Below are 16,249 nucleotides of genomic sequence, written 5' to 3'. Positions count from 1 at the left end.
TGAAAGGATACTTTTGACAGCAAGGAATGGGGCTTATTTGTTTCCTCTATGCATTTTTCTCAGCTACTGCTGGTCTGGGAGGAAAGAACCACAATCAGTCCTGTGAGCCCACACAAAGCAGAGATGTAAAAATGTAAAGTTGCTATCATTGTGTCTCTTCTACATCAACACATATAGCAAGGTGTATGTCAGAAACTGGCCTATCCCAGCGTATGCTTCTCCAGCAATATCCACCTACTGTCCTTCAACTTATATGGTCCCAGAAACGAGAATAGTTCCTTCTACCCGTCCCCCACCCAAGGCAAACATCACACCTTCCCTTTCAGAGACAAAAACAAGGCTATGTCATGTAAGTCTACTGTGATTAAAATGGTATCTACATGAGGAATGAGTGACTATTTCACCCCCGTAGTATGTTCCTGAAAGACTGATGGATGTTTGCTAAAGTCTCCATTCGGAGGTTCATCTAGATCAGCAGCAAGGAATTCTGGATTCAGGGTCCCCACCTATGGGACTCCTTCCCTGCCCATCACAGTCCTTTTGTAAATGGCACCAAGGTTCAGTACAAGGTCTTTTTATTTGGGTAGTTTCATCTGCGTCCATTTTATATTTCCTTTTTCATCACCTCTTCCTTTTGGGGCTAGTTTGCTTCCTCTTTTTCTTGGCAAAATGGTTACTTTTCTCTGGGCCAACGGCTCCAGTTTTATTTTAATTATGGTTTTTAACTTTTATGCAGTGCCCAGAGAGATGGCGAGAGGTGCTTTGAAAACATTTAAGTACGTAAAATAGAAACACACTGTATATAATGTGAGGGATCTCTAGAGCTCTATAAACACAGCAAAGCATGGCCCCTCCCCCCCATATGAGCAAAAAGACTGCTAGCTTTTTAAAAGTCCACATATGAATCCTACTGAAGAGGAGGGGAAGGAAGAAAACTTGCAGCTCCTCTGTTCGCATGGAATGATAAGTGCACTCCATGGGGTAACCTTTGATTGATGCCAAGTATTACAGATTCAGTGGCTACAAAAGGACTAAGTTACAGGATTTATTACAAACCTCTGACTCCCCAGACAGCTGTTGGATTTTTAAAGTCCCTTCAGTGTCTTACCAGAGCCCTCACATCACTCATACAGTTCCAACAACTTGCAAGACGGAGGCATCCCCTGGGATTTATTCAGTTAGTAGCTGCCATTGGATTGCCTATGTTCTCATTCTTCAATGCACACAGACTAAGTAAGGCTCTGGATCCTGTCTCTTTCATTCTTCCATTGACCTGTGACGTGCTGCCATAGAATGGGTACACTGTTTCCACTGAAGAGGTAGATGTATTTCAGTGGTGGGTGACTTCATTCCTGTGCTGTCTATAAAGAGCTTTGGCATCCATCTGGAGGAGAGGAGTTATATACAGTAAAGGTAACGTATTCTTTATCTTGCAAGGTTTCCATAAGTATGCCTGGCTTTTACCCCCTTCTGAGTAGCATGCTTCCACACACATCTGGGGACATGGCTCTTATAAGCATGTGCAGTAATTTCAGTGTCCCAGCAAAAGAAGAGCACAGCATGTGCAATTAAAAGAACATAGAGCTGCTGGTTCTCGGAACGCACAAGGCACTCGCAGAGTTATAGTTTCATTGTGTAAGATGTTTTCCCTGTATTTCTGGGCTGTTCAATTTCATTCGAACTCAGGGGTTCTCAAACTTCATTGCACCTCACCCCCCTTCTGACTATAAAAATTACTACAAGACCCCAAGATGGGGGATCGAAACCTGAGCCCACCCTAGCCCCACTGATCCGGGGGTGAAGGCAGGAGAGGAAGCTGAAGCCCAAGGTTTCAGCCTCAGGCAGGGGGCCTGTAACCTGAGTCCCAACACGCAGGGCTGAAATCCTCAGGCTTCAGCCTCGGATGGTGGGACTCACACTTCGGCCCAGGGCCCCAGCAAGTCCAAGCCAGCCCTGGCGACCCCATTAAAATGGAGTCCCTACCCACTTTGGGGTCCTGACCCACAGTTTGAGAACTGCTGTTATAACATATTATCATTCAGTATAATGTGAAGGGCATTTACAGGCAATTTATAGATACCAGCTATAACCTAGTCAATACTGAAACGCAGGAACCACCACGTCGGGGAAACGAAGGTACACACAGCAATACCAACTAGCCATGTATAGCCCTGGGTTGGAATGATGGGACAGGGTTATGATAGAGAGGGAAATCAGGATGATTTTTCTCTCATGAACAGTCCATTATCGGCTCATTCACAGCTCTAATGTATCATTCAGACCAACATAGGAGCTATCTAGCTTGAATTGGAGAAATTAACTCCACAAGAAGCAGTATAATTATAACACTTAGCTCTGGTATAGCACGTTTCATCTGTAGATCTCAAAGCACTATACAGAGGACGATGGCATCATTACCCCCATTTTACAGATGGGGAGACTCAGGCACAGAGAGGTGATGTGATTTGTCCAAAGTCATCCAGCAGGCCAGTAGCACAACCAGGTCTCCCGAGTCCCAGTCTAGTATTTGATCCACTAGGCAACACTGCATCCCAATAATTCTAACAATAGTCTGCCTTTCTACTGAATCTTTCATCTGGGGGGTCTCCAAATGCTTTGGACATTAAAGCTTCACATCATGTCTGTGAGGCTGATAAGGGCTCAGGATCCTTTCCCCCAACACTGAAATGCAGCCACCTCTGGAGTGGAAGAAAGCAGCAGATTATCAGCGTACAGCAACACTACAAACAGTTTAAGACAGAAAGTGACAGAATGCTTTCTATAAACTGCAGGGGGATTGAGGGTAAGCAGATTTCGGTTGGAATTTGGCCAGGACACCAAGGTTAACAACCTACTCTTCCAAAAAAAGTGGTACGACACCTTTAGTGACAGCAAGTGGCCTGGACTTTGATTTTAGGTCTCATTAGAAATAAGGAACCTGCAACAGTACCCCGCTCCCTATCATTAGAACAGGGAATTAGCTTGTTACTGACTCAGAGGGAAAAGTTTCACCTACTGAGGCCCCAACATCACTTCCTGAAGCACCCACCTGGCACAACCAGCAAGATCTGAGAAAAAACAGCATAGTGTGGTATGGATGCAGGCAAAAGAAACTAAAGCACAGAAAAATCTGCGAACTATCCTCTCTCAGACAGATTCTGTTTTTAATTTACAGGTGCAGGCCCTCTAATATAAACAGGTAACAGGAAACAAGGGGACTAACAGTGGACAACAGGTGCAACTTTTAAATGCCATCCACTCCCTTTCTGGCCTCCTTTGCAGTCAGACACACATTCATCACCAGCGCAGACATGGTGGACAGTGACAAATTTTACTAGCTCTGGCTTGTCACTTCAACAAAATTAGATTATTTTAATATTAATTCATTACCCAATTTAATTCCAATTAATAATCTCCATTACAAGGCCCTGCCTTGGCAGTGATGATGGGGAAAGCCTCTGCTATGCAGCAGACATAGCAGCTCCTTTCAGATCAACCACCTGTTTTATAATGAGATCTCCCAGTCCCTTTGCAAGTGAAGGACTCAAAATTCCATTGGCAACACTCAAACAGAACACTGTACCTATGAAATGGACTTGTAGCTTCCTTTTTCAGTGGACTGTAATGGGGGGAAACCTTGGTCCTTTTTCCAGAGGGCTCCCAGTTTGGCCTAAATGTAGGGAGATGTCCTACTTATACGCTCATCCTTGCAGAAGGCAGTAACAGCCTGGACTGTATGTGGCTTATGGCCCAAATCAGAAGACACCCAGGTCATTCTCTTATCCCTGAATTAGGGTTCAGAACAAAATAGGGAATAGAACTTCCCATAATCAGATTGGAATAAAACATTTTGGGAGGCTATTACCAGATTTAGTATTAAAAAAACACATTTAAAACAGGAAAGAGAGCCCTTGGATTCCTCATGAAAAATATCCACCTTCAGCTAAACACAATACTGGTTTTAAGCAGGGATTACGGTGGGAAAGCAGATACGTATAAGGAACATTCAGCAACCTGAGTATTCTCTCCCTTTCCCACCCCTGGCTAGTGACATAAACAAACTGACCCAGTTGGCTAGTCCTGCCACATATCTATCCACTACTAACTAAGATTAAACTCCACCTCTAGAACGGGTAGCTCTGGAAATGCCAGAAAATAAAACCAGAGGCCAATCATAAACACACAAAAGAGCCAAAAAAAGGAGGGCAGGAGGGAAAGAGGAAACAAAAATGAGGCAAGGAAGGAAAGGAATGGAAGAGACAGCATGGAACAGGAAAATAGGAAAAGGAGTGGGAAGAAATTTAGGAAACAGAGAAGGTAAAACGATTGGAGTTTACTCCAAGCCTGGGCACTGCTTCCCTTCCCCACCTTCTCAAAGCTATTACCGTTTGCACTCCTGTTTCTGGGACAGGAAAATTAGAACTCACCAGATGGCAGCCTGACCTTGGTCCACACTCCACTGTTAGACAATCCAGATCCGAGATGGCACCAAGAGAGAAACAAACCACCCATAAAGTTATAGCCCATTCCAATAATGGGGCTGCCACAGCTCTGCCCCATTAATACTACACGGTCCTGTGTCCCATTTTTATACTGCAGGATAGAGGACAATAAGTGGTTATAGCTCATACTGTCCAAAATTCGCCTTTGCAATAGCCATCTTATCCATTTTAATAGAGACTGTTACGGCATAAATGAGAGAAAAGGACCACTGAACTCCATGGCAAGTTGCCAACTTGTGCTGCAGCCTCCAGTGGTTATGCTCAAAGAGATTTAAAGTCCAATATAACCTTGATTTTTAATAGAGTCACATTTAATGAGCTTTAGCGTCCACCATAATAACTTCCTTATTACCTCTCCAGGAATTGGAACCGTGGTCAGAGAAAACGTGCTACATTCCAGCCCAATGAGAAAATTTAATAATAGCCAACACATTATTATCAAAACCATCAACATCATTGTCCTTAATGTCTTTTTTGGTTGCTGTAATTATAATCCTTCAAACCTTAAGCATAATTGCAGCTCAGACAAGCTTGCTGAACATAGCAAAGACAACTGGCTAAAGGCCACCCATATTTCTCACCTCTGACAGTGACCCATTCAGTGTATATGGGTACTGTTAAAGGACAAGGGTTAGCAGAATGTGACAATCAAACTTTATATTTACGTACCTGCCAAGCACTAGAATGCAAAGTTATACATGGACCTTCATTGTCTTTTTGACCCAGACCTACACAGCCACTTTTTTCCTGTAGGAGGAGGAGGAATCAGTCCTAGGTTTTGACCTATCCAACTCCACCAATACAGTTCAGCCCTGACCTGGAGGGTTTGCCCACCTCCGAAGTTTAGAGTGCTGAACTTGCCCATCTCCTTGCACAGGTAGATACAACAACTGTCCCAAAAAGTGATGCAAATATCATTCCAGTTCATGACATTTTGCATGGAAACGTCAGCTCCCTGTGGCTTCAGTGAAAATCTGCCCCTTACTGTTCACCATAAGCTCCAGTAACACTGATGACAGTCAATGTGAACAAAGAGAGTTTCCCCAGCAAGCCATTCAGTTGCATCTTGTATACAAGCTACACTGGAAGGCACATGGCAGGACTGCTTCACCACCATTTCTTGTAGGCAATGTTCTTATGATTTCATCCCCATGAAAAGAAAAAGAGGGGAATCTCTCATTCCCCACCTTGGGAAAACCTGGGCTTGGTTTTTTGGTGACATATTCATCTATGTTTTCTAAGCATCCCTAGGACTGTGAGTAACAGGCGTAACTAACCCTTTCAGTGCTAAGTGATCTAACAGTATCATGCATGCCTTCAAATAGCGCTCCACCTGAATAGTCCAACATACCTGGCACATCCCAATATTGCCATTCTTTTCAATGGCTACAAGACTATGCCATTGAAAACCAGCATGGTTCTGCAGCAAAATAAAGGTGTTAAACTAATTACTGCATTGTTGTCAGCAGTGTGTCTACATGAGAATGATTCACACGTGGTCATGAAACATGAGAAAAGGGGGCTCTTCTTTTTCTCCTTTATACAAACCAATAACACATCTGTTTCCTCTGATCACACCCTCCATCCAGGGGTCCTCCTCGGTGCATTCCTCTTAGCTATTTTTTCTATTTTGTTTACATGAATACTTCCATATGCACCGAGATGCACCTGGAGGCTCCAAAGGTCCCTCCTGTGACTGTGATAAACAACCGCTAGACTGCAGCCAAAAGCATACCCGACCCCAGCTAGACTGATGGTCTCTCTTCTATACAAGTCAGCAAACAAAAGTCAGAATGACATAGCAGGGGGCTCGGAAGAGAAGGGACACAAACACACTAGACATGACAAGCTGAAAATAAACTGAAACCCAGAGAGCTGTTTGTTTTACTGTCAGAATCAAAGAAAGAATAGAAAACAACTTAAAAATGTATCCCCTGTGAGCTAGAGACAAACTTGGTAGCATTCTGGCACAGAGACGCCTGACGAACAGCTACAAGCAAACTGAGGGACAGGATGCGGAATAAAAATGAACAGGGGGCATACATGAGAAATACACCTCCCTCCCCTCAGAGGAAATGGTCTAATTACTCTATATTATACCCCAGAGATTCACTCAGCAGTGGCAGAGCCAAATATATGACCTCACCTCTTCATCCTCTCTGCCACTGATGGTAACAGCACCCTCTGGGTTTGGGGGGCAGTGACACCCACATATATATCTGCAGCATTAGACACACTGGACTGTGCAGAAGCATAATGGGAGACCGGCACTAAACAGCCACAGTGAAATTCAGATTTGAATTGCACTGCGAACACCATCCCTGAGAATTCCCTCTCTCTGGGACCCTTTCACTGGAAACTCCTTGGAGTGGGAACAGTCTTCCTTAAATGTTCAGAAAGCACCATGACCTAGTTGGTGCTACCACAAATAGATAAACAGTGTGGATGGACTGAGTCTGTACCTGTAACCTCAGTGACCTCTTAACCCTCTCTCCCCACAGAGAAGCAGTTAATGCCATACCTCACTCAGACATGCCACCTAGATTTTCTGTGTAATTATTTGTATTTATTTAGTGCCATAATCCACCGAGATGTTGGGATAAACCCAATAATGAAATACTATCATTTGAGCTAATGGAAAAACTAGCAGGCTACGTTCAGAATACTTCCGTGCCATAACAATGAGAGTCACTTCCGCAGGGGATTTCTTTACACCAAGGCTGAGAAGGCTCATGGGTCACAAATTTCCTACATATGCAGCCTCAGAGAAAAGCACCGTCTTCTGGGCCACACACCTTAAAGAGCAACATTCCCTGCAGGCACTAGCCTTACGTGCACTGCCAACATCACAACACATTAGCTCCCCACAGCCCTTCCTTCCATTGTGTAGATTGGTTTATTTTTCTCTTCAGCTATAGCAAGGGAGTTTTGAGGGCAAGTACATGTGGGTCAGAGATTCAACAGTTAGATCTCTTGGGTTCTCCAGTGTGAATCAACTCTGCCTGGTCACTTCTCAGTGCTTTAGGTGACAAGTCAGACTTTGCTAATATTGTTACCTTGATTTACAGTGTTTTTGACTGTGTACGGGAGGGTGCTGAACCTCACAGCTACTGTATTGTAAGGTCTCAGTCCTGTATTTGAATAGAAGAAAGACTCTGTACCTCAGGAGAGTCTCAGATTCTGTGAAGTGTAGATGTACTTTATTTTCATGCAGTAGTCAATTTCACTGTGATTAATGGGGCACATATATACTGATAAACAATATTTGTTTATTTTAAACCAGGTCAGAAAAGATTTCAGCCACTTATTTCTCCACAGCTGAGTTATTTTCTGCTATCCACGAGACCTCCAGAGCTAAGTCCAGCCATGAAAGGAGGGATATATTTCCTTTCTGCCCTCTATCAATACTGCCCAGCCAAGGTTACTTCATTTACTGTATATAAGAGCTATAAGATAGACACATGGCTAGAGGCCAGCAAAGTACCTGCAATTTCTTGGGATGACTGCAAACTTCCAACCATCTCCAGATTCCCAGGGATGGAGCCTCCTCCTTCCAGGACCCTGACCAGCTCTCTCAGCCTCTCACACTCTTCCTGGAGCTGGTGCTGTTCCTCCTTTCGCTGCTGCTTGGCCAGGCTTGCTGGATTCATGCTGAAGTGAAGCACTTTGGTTTTACTGTGGTCATAGTCACCCTGCAAAATCCAAACACGGTAAGCAAACTGTGTAACTGGTCCGAGTCCCTACAAACTGCACAAGGAGGCAAAACACAGCAGATATACACATGGAACATGGTACACTTACAGAGCATTAATGTCACAATTCCAGCAATGAAAACCAGCCAAAGAAGAGGCTGCTTTCTCCCAACCTCTTAACTAAGGGATTCTCAAACTGGGGGTTGTGACCCCTCAGGGGGTCGCAAGGTTATTACATGGAGGGTCGCGAGCTCTCAGCCTCCACTCCAAACCCCATTTCACCTCCAGCATTTATAATAGTGTTAAATATTTTTTTAAAAAGTGTTTTAATTTATAACAGGGAGTCACATTCAGAGGCGTGCTGTGTGAAAGGGGTAACCTGTACAAAAATTTGAGAACCACTGTTTCAACTGAGCAGAACTTGCTCCTGGATGACACCTTCATTATTAAGTTTAACTCCAGAAATGAAGTTTTATGGTTGCATGTTAAATCCCCTGATAGCAGGAGTTTATAATGAAGCCTTAAACTACAGCAGGACACATAGTGCCAGCCTAATTTATTAGTACAAGTCTGTGATGTCCACAGGACTCCAGTGCTGGAGTCCTTAGTGAGTTGCATCAGTCTGTCCCAAGCAAGTAGAGACATGTCATTTTACACTTTTCTTGAAGGTGAATTAGATTTAGAGCAGTTTAACCTGCGAGTCAAATCCTAAAATAATGGATTAATATGCCTTCAAAGTGAGAGGGCAACACTGATATTATACTTGTGGTTTCAAAGACATGATCTTCACCTGGACTGCAGAAAGCTTTATAACCCTAAAATGAGCAAAACCTCCGCTCACCCTGGCTCTCATTGCATCCTGCTCAGCTGAAGTCCAGAAATGTGGCCTGCATAAAAAGGTGTTTAACATGATAATATTTTACATTTCCATTATATCTGAGTTTCAAAAGTGATTTTACAAACAATAAATAATCTCAGCCCAAGTGTGCGGTAGGTATTATTCCAACTTCATTTTTTCTTTAGCACTAAAAATGTGCTAAATGTTTAAACATTGTACAGACAGACAAACTGAGGGATAGGGAGGCTAAAGGACTTGATCACTATCATACAACAGCTCACTGGTTAAGCCAGGCAGAGAACCCAGGGGTCCTGACTCTCAGGCACTTTTTCTCTCCGCTAGAAACATTCCCTACAGATACCGTGATGCTTGCTATAGAGTCTGTTCCAGATTTCAATTGACGTTGTTGTGTTGCAGGCTCGTTCGGTAAAATAATAGGAACTGAAGTGGCCAATGTCTGCATTTATGAAAAGTAAACACTCTTCTTATATGGCTCTGTTAACCAGAAAGACTGTTCAACCTACTAACTTTGTTGACCACTGACCCTGACCTGATATCGGAGGGTCTATAGTTTTGGGTAAAATAATATAGAAGTTATCAAACTGTAACAAACAAGTACATGAACTAAAATATATGCATTAACAATAGGCTTGGCTATAGGTCTTAAGCATTAAACTGGAGTGAGGCCTAGTGGAAGTTGGCAGTTGGTATAAGATAGCATGAGTATTATTGTGCTTGACGGAAGGTTATGGAATTATATGTGCTTGACCTAAGGTTATAAAATTTAGCAATGTTTCTTGTGATAGTTTAGTAATGCATTTGATAATAAATAAATAAAACACAAAGAGGTAGCATCTTAGGGGATTTTTGTAGTAAGAGCTAACTGTATTGATGTACCTAAATTATTGCAAAACGGACGGATGCAAATGGTTGGGTAAATTGTTGGAAATGTAATTATGGACAACCAGAACCCTAAAATTCGTCTCCCAGAATACCAAATATGAATAAAGGGATGAGACTTGACTTGATTCAATATGGCCCTGGATGTATGTGGGTGGAATAGGGAAAGGTGTATAAGAGGTTGTCAAACCCATCCTGAGCTGGGACACTGGGATGATGCCACGGGACAATCGCATAGGAAGTCTGGCCCCACTCCATCCTCTTGGGGGAATCGCTACTTATTTTTTTCTTTCATTTTTGTTTCTGATGGTTCCCATAAGGTTTAAGTATGCCCAGTGTAAGACTGTAAGTATGACCAATGCAAGGAACCACTTTACTGTACTTATTCTTATGCTTAAGTACATTGATTTTTCTATCATTTCAATTACATTTGTCTGTATTAACTGAAGATCCTAAAGGTTGTGTGTGTGATCCACCAATTTCATCTTATTAACTAACTCTACAGCCATCTGAATAACCTACAGCCTCTTGCCTGACATTTTCCTGACACTCCCTACCCTCTAGAATTCACACTACATCCTTGATCCCACAATCAGTCAGTAAGGAAAAAAACAGCAAATAAAAGACAAATTTTCCCCTCTTTCTTTTTAGAGCAGAATGTCAGTGAGGGAGACAGAACCTTAAGGGTTAAATATCTCACAGTTGTTTTAGTGCCCTCTAGTGGCCTTACTGCTACTCAGCTTCCTTGTTTCAGTAATATTCCCATGGAAAACATGTTGGTGACAGGGACTCTGCAGACAAAGTAGAAGGGTATATAAAGTGCTGAGTTCTGAACATCCATCTCAGGCAGCCCTGGTGTCCTGGAGCTCTTGGCAGGTATGCTCCTCACTCTCTGAAGCTCCTTCGCCACAGGAAAAGGACCAGCAGCTCAAGCCACTCTGCTCCCTGGCTCTGCTTTCCCTCTAGAAATTAGCTGCAACTTCCCTATTGGACGTTGGCTGCTAGGTTTTGTCCTGGCAGGGAAGGAGGGGGAGAGTATCTGTGTAAGTGGGTGTGCGTGACAGCAGGGGTGTTTGTGAGGGAAGGCGAGCCTGCTTGGGTTTGGGCGTGAGAGCGGTATGCATGTGTGTGGGCATACAGGCAGCTAGCTGGAATGCTGCTATACTCTGAGCGCGGTAGTGCCCTATAGCTCCGCAGTGGCCCCCTGCTGGCTGTCTCATCTGTAACTAACATGCACTCATCTCCCAGCACCACCCCTTGCAGCTGCCTCCTAAAGAGGATGAGAGGTCGCCAGTGCTGAGAATTGGCTGGGAAGCCTGCAATCATGGAGACAAAAAGAGTAAAGATCATTCAGAATTGGGGGGAGGAACAGACTGAGGAGCAGAAGTTTTCAAACAGATCGAAGTTGGGGAGGCGCACACACTGGTGAGGATTAAGCTATTCCCTGCCTTCCCTCACCCTTGAAGAAGAAAATAGCCTTACAAACTCTACACCATGTGGCCAGGACCCTCCAGCAGCTGGAATCACAGACACCGCACGCTCCAAGCTTATCAGGCAAGTTGTCCCTGCCAAACATACCACACACTAGCATCTATGAGTGTGGACTGTTCCCTGAGGCGGCGACGTACCCAGGATCATTTGAACACAGGACTCTCCTTCCCCTCCCCTATTACACAGGCAGGCTAACCGGCAGGTCTTGAGTCAGGGAGTTTTCTCCCCAGTCTTCGCCCTCACTTTGCTTTCCAGGGAGGGGAAGAGGTTCAAAATCACAGTTAACCGCACTTCGGTTGCCTGGTGAGAGGACGCTTTCATTCCATGAAAATGTTTACAAGATACAAGGTGTGGCTCCCACTCTCTTCAACTAGGATTTTATGCTGCATTCACCACTGCAGTATCTGAGCACCTTAACCTAGCTCCTTTCACACAATTATGTGCTGGATACTAAACTGAAAAAATCAGACAATACTGGAGATTACCGACACCTTCCCTGTTGAGACCACTTTGACCTGCTAGGCACTAGTTTGTTCACTCCAATTTCTTCCTGTAATACAGTCTAGTTTTTCAAAGGCATTGCCACAAAACTACAGTTCTTATCTCTCTACCAGCCTTGTATATTCCCTCCCTTTTATAACACATGCCCTTGCTAGAACATATTCTTAAATCAGCACTGAAACACAATCTCAGTCCTAGGGGCTCACTAGCTCTCCTGACATAGTTGGTGAATTCATTAGTCTGACGTTACACTTCATTTACAGACAAGCACACATTTAAAAACCTGCTGTGGTATGAAGACAGTATCTTATCGCCATTATAGAATCAATCTCCTTTTAAATTTCTGGGAAAGATCACTATCATATTCGCTCTGTTCCTTCCAGCATCAGGACAGGGACACTGGCTTCCTCTTTATTCTATACAGTGCAGATCACTATTTTCCCCTAGGGCTAAAATGTTTTATATAGTGGTAGCATCTAGAGGCACCAAGTGAGATGGGGTCCCATTGTGCTAGGAACTGTACAGACACACAGCATGACACTGCCCCTTCCCCAAAGAGTTTACAATCTAAATAGACGAGACGACTACGGGTGGGAGGGGAAAGAGGTACAGACAGATGAATCATAGAATATCAGGGTTGGAAGGGACCCCAGAAGGTCATCTAGTCCAACCCCCTGCTCGAAGCAGGACCAATTCCCAGTTAAATCATCTCAGCCAGGGCTTTGTCAAGCCTGACCTTAAAAACCTCTAAGGAAGGAGATTCTATCACCTCCCTAGGTAACGCATTCCAGTGTTTCACCACCCTCCTAGTGAAAAAGTTTTTCCTAATATCCAATCTAAACCTTCCCCACTGCAACTTGAGACCATTACTCCTCGTTCTGTCATCTGCTACCATTGAGAACAGTCTAGAGCCATCCTCTTTGGAACCCCCTTTCAGGTAGTTGAAAGCAGCTATCAAATCCCCCCTCATTCTTCTCTTCTGCAGGCTAAACAATCCCAGCTCCCTCAGCCTCTCCTCATAAGTCATGTGTTCTAGACCCCTAATCATTTTTGTTGCCCTTCGCTGGACTCTCTCCAATTTATCCACATCCTTCTTACGAGTTATCTTGCCCAAAATCAAACAACAGGGTGGTGACAGAGCTGGAAATGGACCCAGGTCTTCCAAATCCTAGTCCTGTTCCTGGCCACTGGACCACACTGCCTCTCATATAAAATATAATAATGCTAAGCACCCAGTAGAAGCTCATTTGGGAAATGTTTAATTTATTTACACTACCAGAGTTTCAGACAAATGGGGGAACCTTCCAATGCAAATTTCGCATAGTAGGGGACATCACAACTTCAGATAACAGGGGTTCAGGTGTGTATACATTAATATTAGACCTCAAAAATGGTATCATGACTCCTTTCACGTGACGTTTTCCTTGAAACTTCAGAAGGCCAGTAGTGATCTGGATTGGCTTTAGGCACAGATATGGTAGCAAGTGGCTACAGATACCAGACTGCAAGGGAGCATCAAAAATCCCAGCACCACTTGAAGGGAAAATGGAGCCTGGAGCCCCATGCTGGTCAGAAGCAAGGGCCTGGAAAAAGGCAAGCAACATACTGGAATCCCAGCAGCTTGACAGAATGTGATTTACTGATTTCTTCCCCCTGCAATATACTATCAAATATTGCTGCCCCTGTTTTTCATTCTTTTGAATTTGAAGTAGGGGACACAAAATGTTGGGGGGGTTGCACGTAATGGCAAGCCCCACCTGATCTTAAGCCCCGGAGACAGACGAAACAGCGGACTCTCAAGAAGAGGCATAGAAGATGTACAATACACAGGATTCTTTGAACAAGAGACGGGAGCCATCTGCTGTGGCTGTTGCGTCTGTACTGAACCAATGCAGAGTAAGAGGTATCTTTTTATTACATGTTTCAGTTTGATGTAAAACGTGTTCTGTGGTCTCCAGAGAATGGTGAAAAGCTTGTTCGGCGTTCGGATTGCTGGGATTAATGTGCAGAAGCAACTGGCTCTTCCCAGGCTTGGAGCATTTCTTATAGGGAAATGTGAGACATGTTTTGGGGAGAGATCCTACGTGAGACCTGCAGACAATCCTCTTGTTGGAAGAACATAAAATGGCCCTACTGGGTTAGACCAAAGGTCCATCTAGCCCAGTATCTTCCGACAGTGGCCAGTGCCAGGTGCCCCAGAGGGGGTGAACAGAACAGGGAATCATAAAGTGATCCATCCCATCGCTCATTCCCAGCTTCTGGCAAACAGAGGCTAGGGACGCCATCCCTGCCCATCTCAGCTAATAGCCATTGATGGACCTATCCTCCATGAATTTGTCTAGTTCTTTTCTGAACGCTATTATGGTCTTGGCCTTCACAACATCCTCTGGTAAGGAGTTCCACAGATTCACTCTGCGTTGTGTGAAGGAATACTTCCTTTTATTTGTTTTAAACCTGCTGTTTTAAATGCTGCCTATTCATTTCAGAAAAACATAGTAAGGATTCCTCAGTCCATCTGGCAGTTGTGTAGGTGGAAGGTCTGTTCTTCTCAATAGCACATTATTTTGTGACTCAAACTGGGTACGTGTACTGAACATTTTGCTAATAAGTGCAATAAACTTGGTGAAGGGTACAGTGCACTTAGTGCTAGGATCCCCAGCCAGCCATATTTCTTCTGTCTCAGTTCCCTTCAGTGCCCTTGAAATTTGAGAAGCGTAGGAATGAGAAAGTAACTTCAAGAATTAGACACAGTAATGACCTTCACTGGATCTTCCTTCATGGAATAATGTTGAACTGGTAATTCAGAAAGAAGTGCAATGACTTGATTGATTGCTACCAGGTGTGGCAGACACTTGAGCAGTACAGTGAATTATTCATTCTTGGAAAGTAAGATGCTAACTGGTTGATTTGTTGCTTGAGGAAGCAAAACCATATCTGTGCAAAAATGGATCTATATCTTTTACCCATTTCTACGAACGGCTCAGCTCTGGTAGCCTCAATGATGCTCAGACCTCTCCATGGAGATGACTTGATGCCTCTTAAGTTCATATGTTCCACAACTCATAACATGTTGTTTTGATGTGCTGCCTTTAGCTTTCCGAACAGGCCTGCCTGGGAATTTAGTTGAGGGCAAGGGTGGACTCCCACAGAAATCTTCCCACTGAACGCTGAGCAGCTACAATCACCATATCATCTCCGTCCTGCTCCCACACAGACATCTTAAGTAACAGTCATGGAAACACCAGTGACAGGTTCTATCTTCTGAAATGTTATAGGGACACACAGTTGCAGCATGGGTGAGCTACTCAGTGACGTTTGGACTTGCAACAGTCTTCCTGATAAAAGGATTAGGAGAAACATTAAACCAGAAATTGGAATAGGGCTGGTTTGTAGTCTAAAGCTTAGGTACTGTAATCTAAAATCTTAGAGTAGCAATAATTCCAGTGCCCCTTCATCACTTTCTTGCCCCAACTGAAAACTGGGCCCAGAGAAAACTATTGTGCTTATAGTGATTATGCCATTCTTAAAGAACTAAAATCTTAATAAACACAGCCTTTTGTATAGAGTGTATTAAAATCCCAGAGCAACGACCAGTAAGACTTTACATAACTGCCATAATAGAAAAACCTTAGCTTTACAAGTCCATTGATGAAATGATGATTGAGGGCAAGAATCCTCAAAATCTATATAAAAAAAAAAAGACATCCCTTCTATAGAAAGAGTGTGGATGAGAGAGAACTCCCAGTGACGCCATTCTGAATGTGTTTATACTTGAAGATGGTTCTGGCATTTCAGTGTGTGTGTTTGGAACCTAGATACTCCTGACTCAGGTAGGCCCTTCTCCTAAAGCCATAAAAGCTTTTCTCAAGATGATATCTACTTGCGAATTATTGAGAGGGGTGTATGGGCGTGAATGAAGTGCTTACAAGAATGTGACTCATTTTTATATCAAACCCTGAATGCCCGGCACATGCATTTAATCTTACAAGTATGCTGCAGATATTCAGAGTTCCTGAGAAGAGAGGTCTGCAAGCAAAGGAAGTCGTCTCAACTACTGAAAATTAGTCGGTCTGTTATTCATTAATGAAACTAAAATGCAGAAGGGGAAGCAACATCTGCAACAGCCATCAAGGATTTTTAACAACTGATTTTGCACTGCCATGCACTGCAACTATGTTCCATTGCCTTGAAGAGAAAACAGGTCAACACCCACAGATGAGTCTGATATGCACTTATCACAAGTGGCACAATGTAGTGAATATATTTTTTATATCTTTGATGCCAGTAAAATTTTAAAAAATTAGACTTTCTGGGGAGCACAATAG

At 43.6% G+C, this 16,249-nt stretch overlaps 1 protein-coding gene across 8 annotated transcripts in view; it reads right to left on the bottom strand.

The window, feature by feature from the left end:
- MAD1L1 (mitotic arrest deficient 1 like 1) overlaps positions 1 to 16,249 on the bottom strand; it is a 565,246-nt gene that overhangs the window by 163,821 nt on the left and 385,176 nt on the right. For 6 of the 8 annotated variants that reach the window (XM_073361988.2, XM_073361987.2, XM_073361989.2 and 3 more), the window contains one exon: positions 7,987 to 8,194. In XM_073361988.2, the coding sequence (XP_073218089.1) occupies positions 7,987 to 8,194 (208 nt within the window). Of the gene's footprint in view, positions 1 to 7,986; positions 8,195 to 8,984; positions 12,584 to 16,249 lie in introns of those variants that run through there. The other 2 variants (XM_073361993.2, XM_073361994.2) reach the window with 2 other exon arrangements.

This window comes from Lepidochelys kempii, chromosome 10 (assembly GCF_965140285.1).
Source record: "Lepidochelys kempii isolate rLepKem1 chromosome 10, rLepKem1.hap1, whole genome shotgun sequence".
NCBI classification, from domain to species: domain Eukaryota; kingdom Metazoa; phylum Chordata; order Testudines; family Cheloniidae; genus Lepidochelys; species Lepidochelys kempii.
This window is presented reverse-complemented; position numbering and strand designations above follow the sequence as displayed.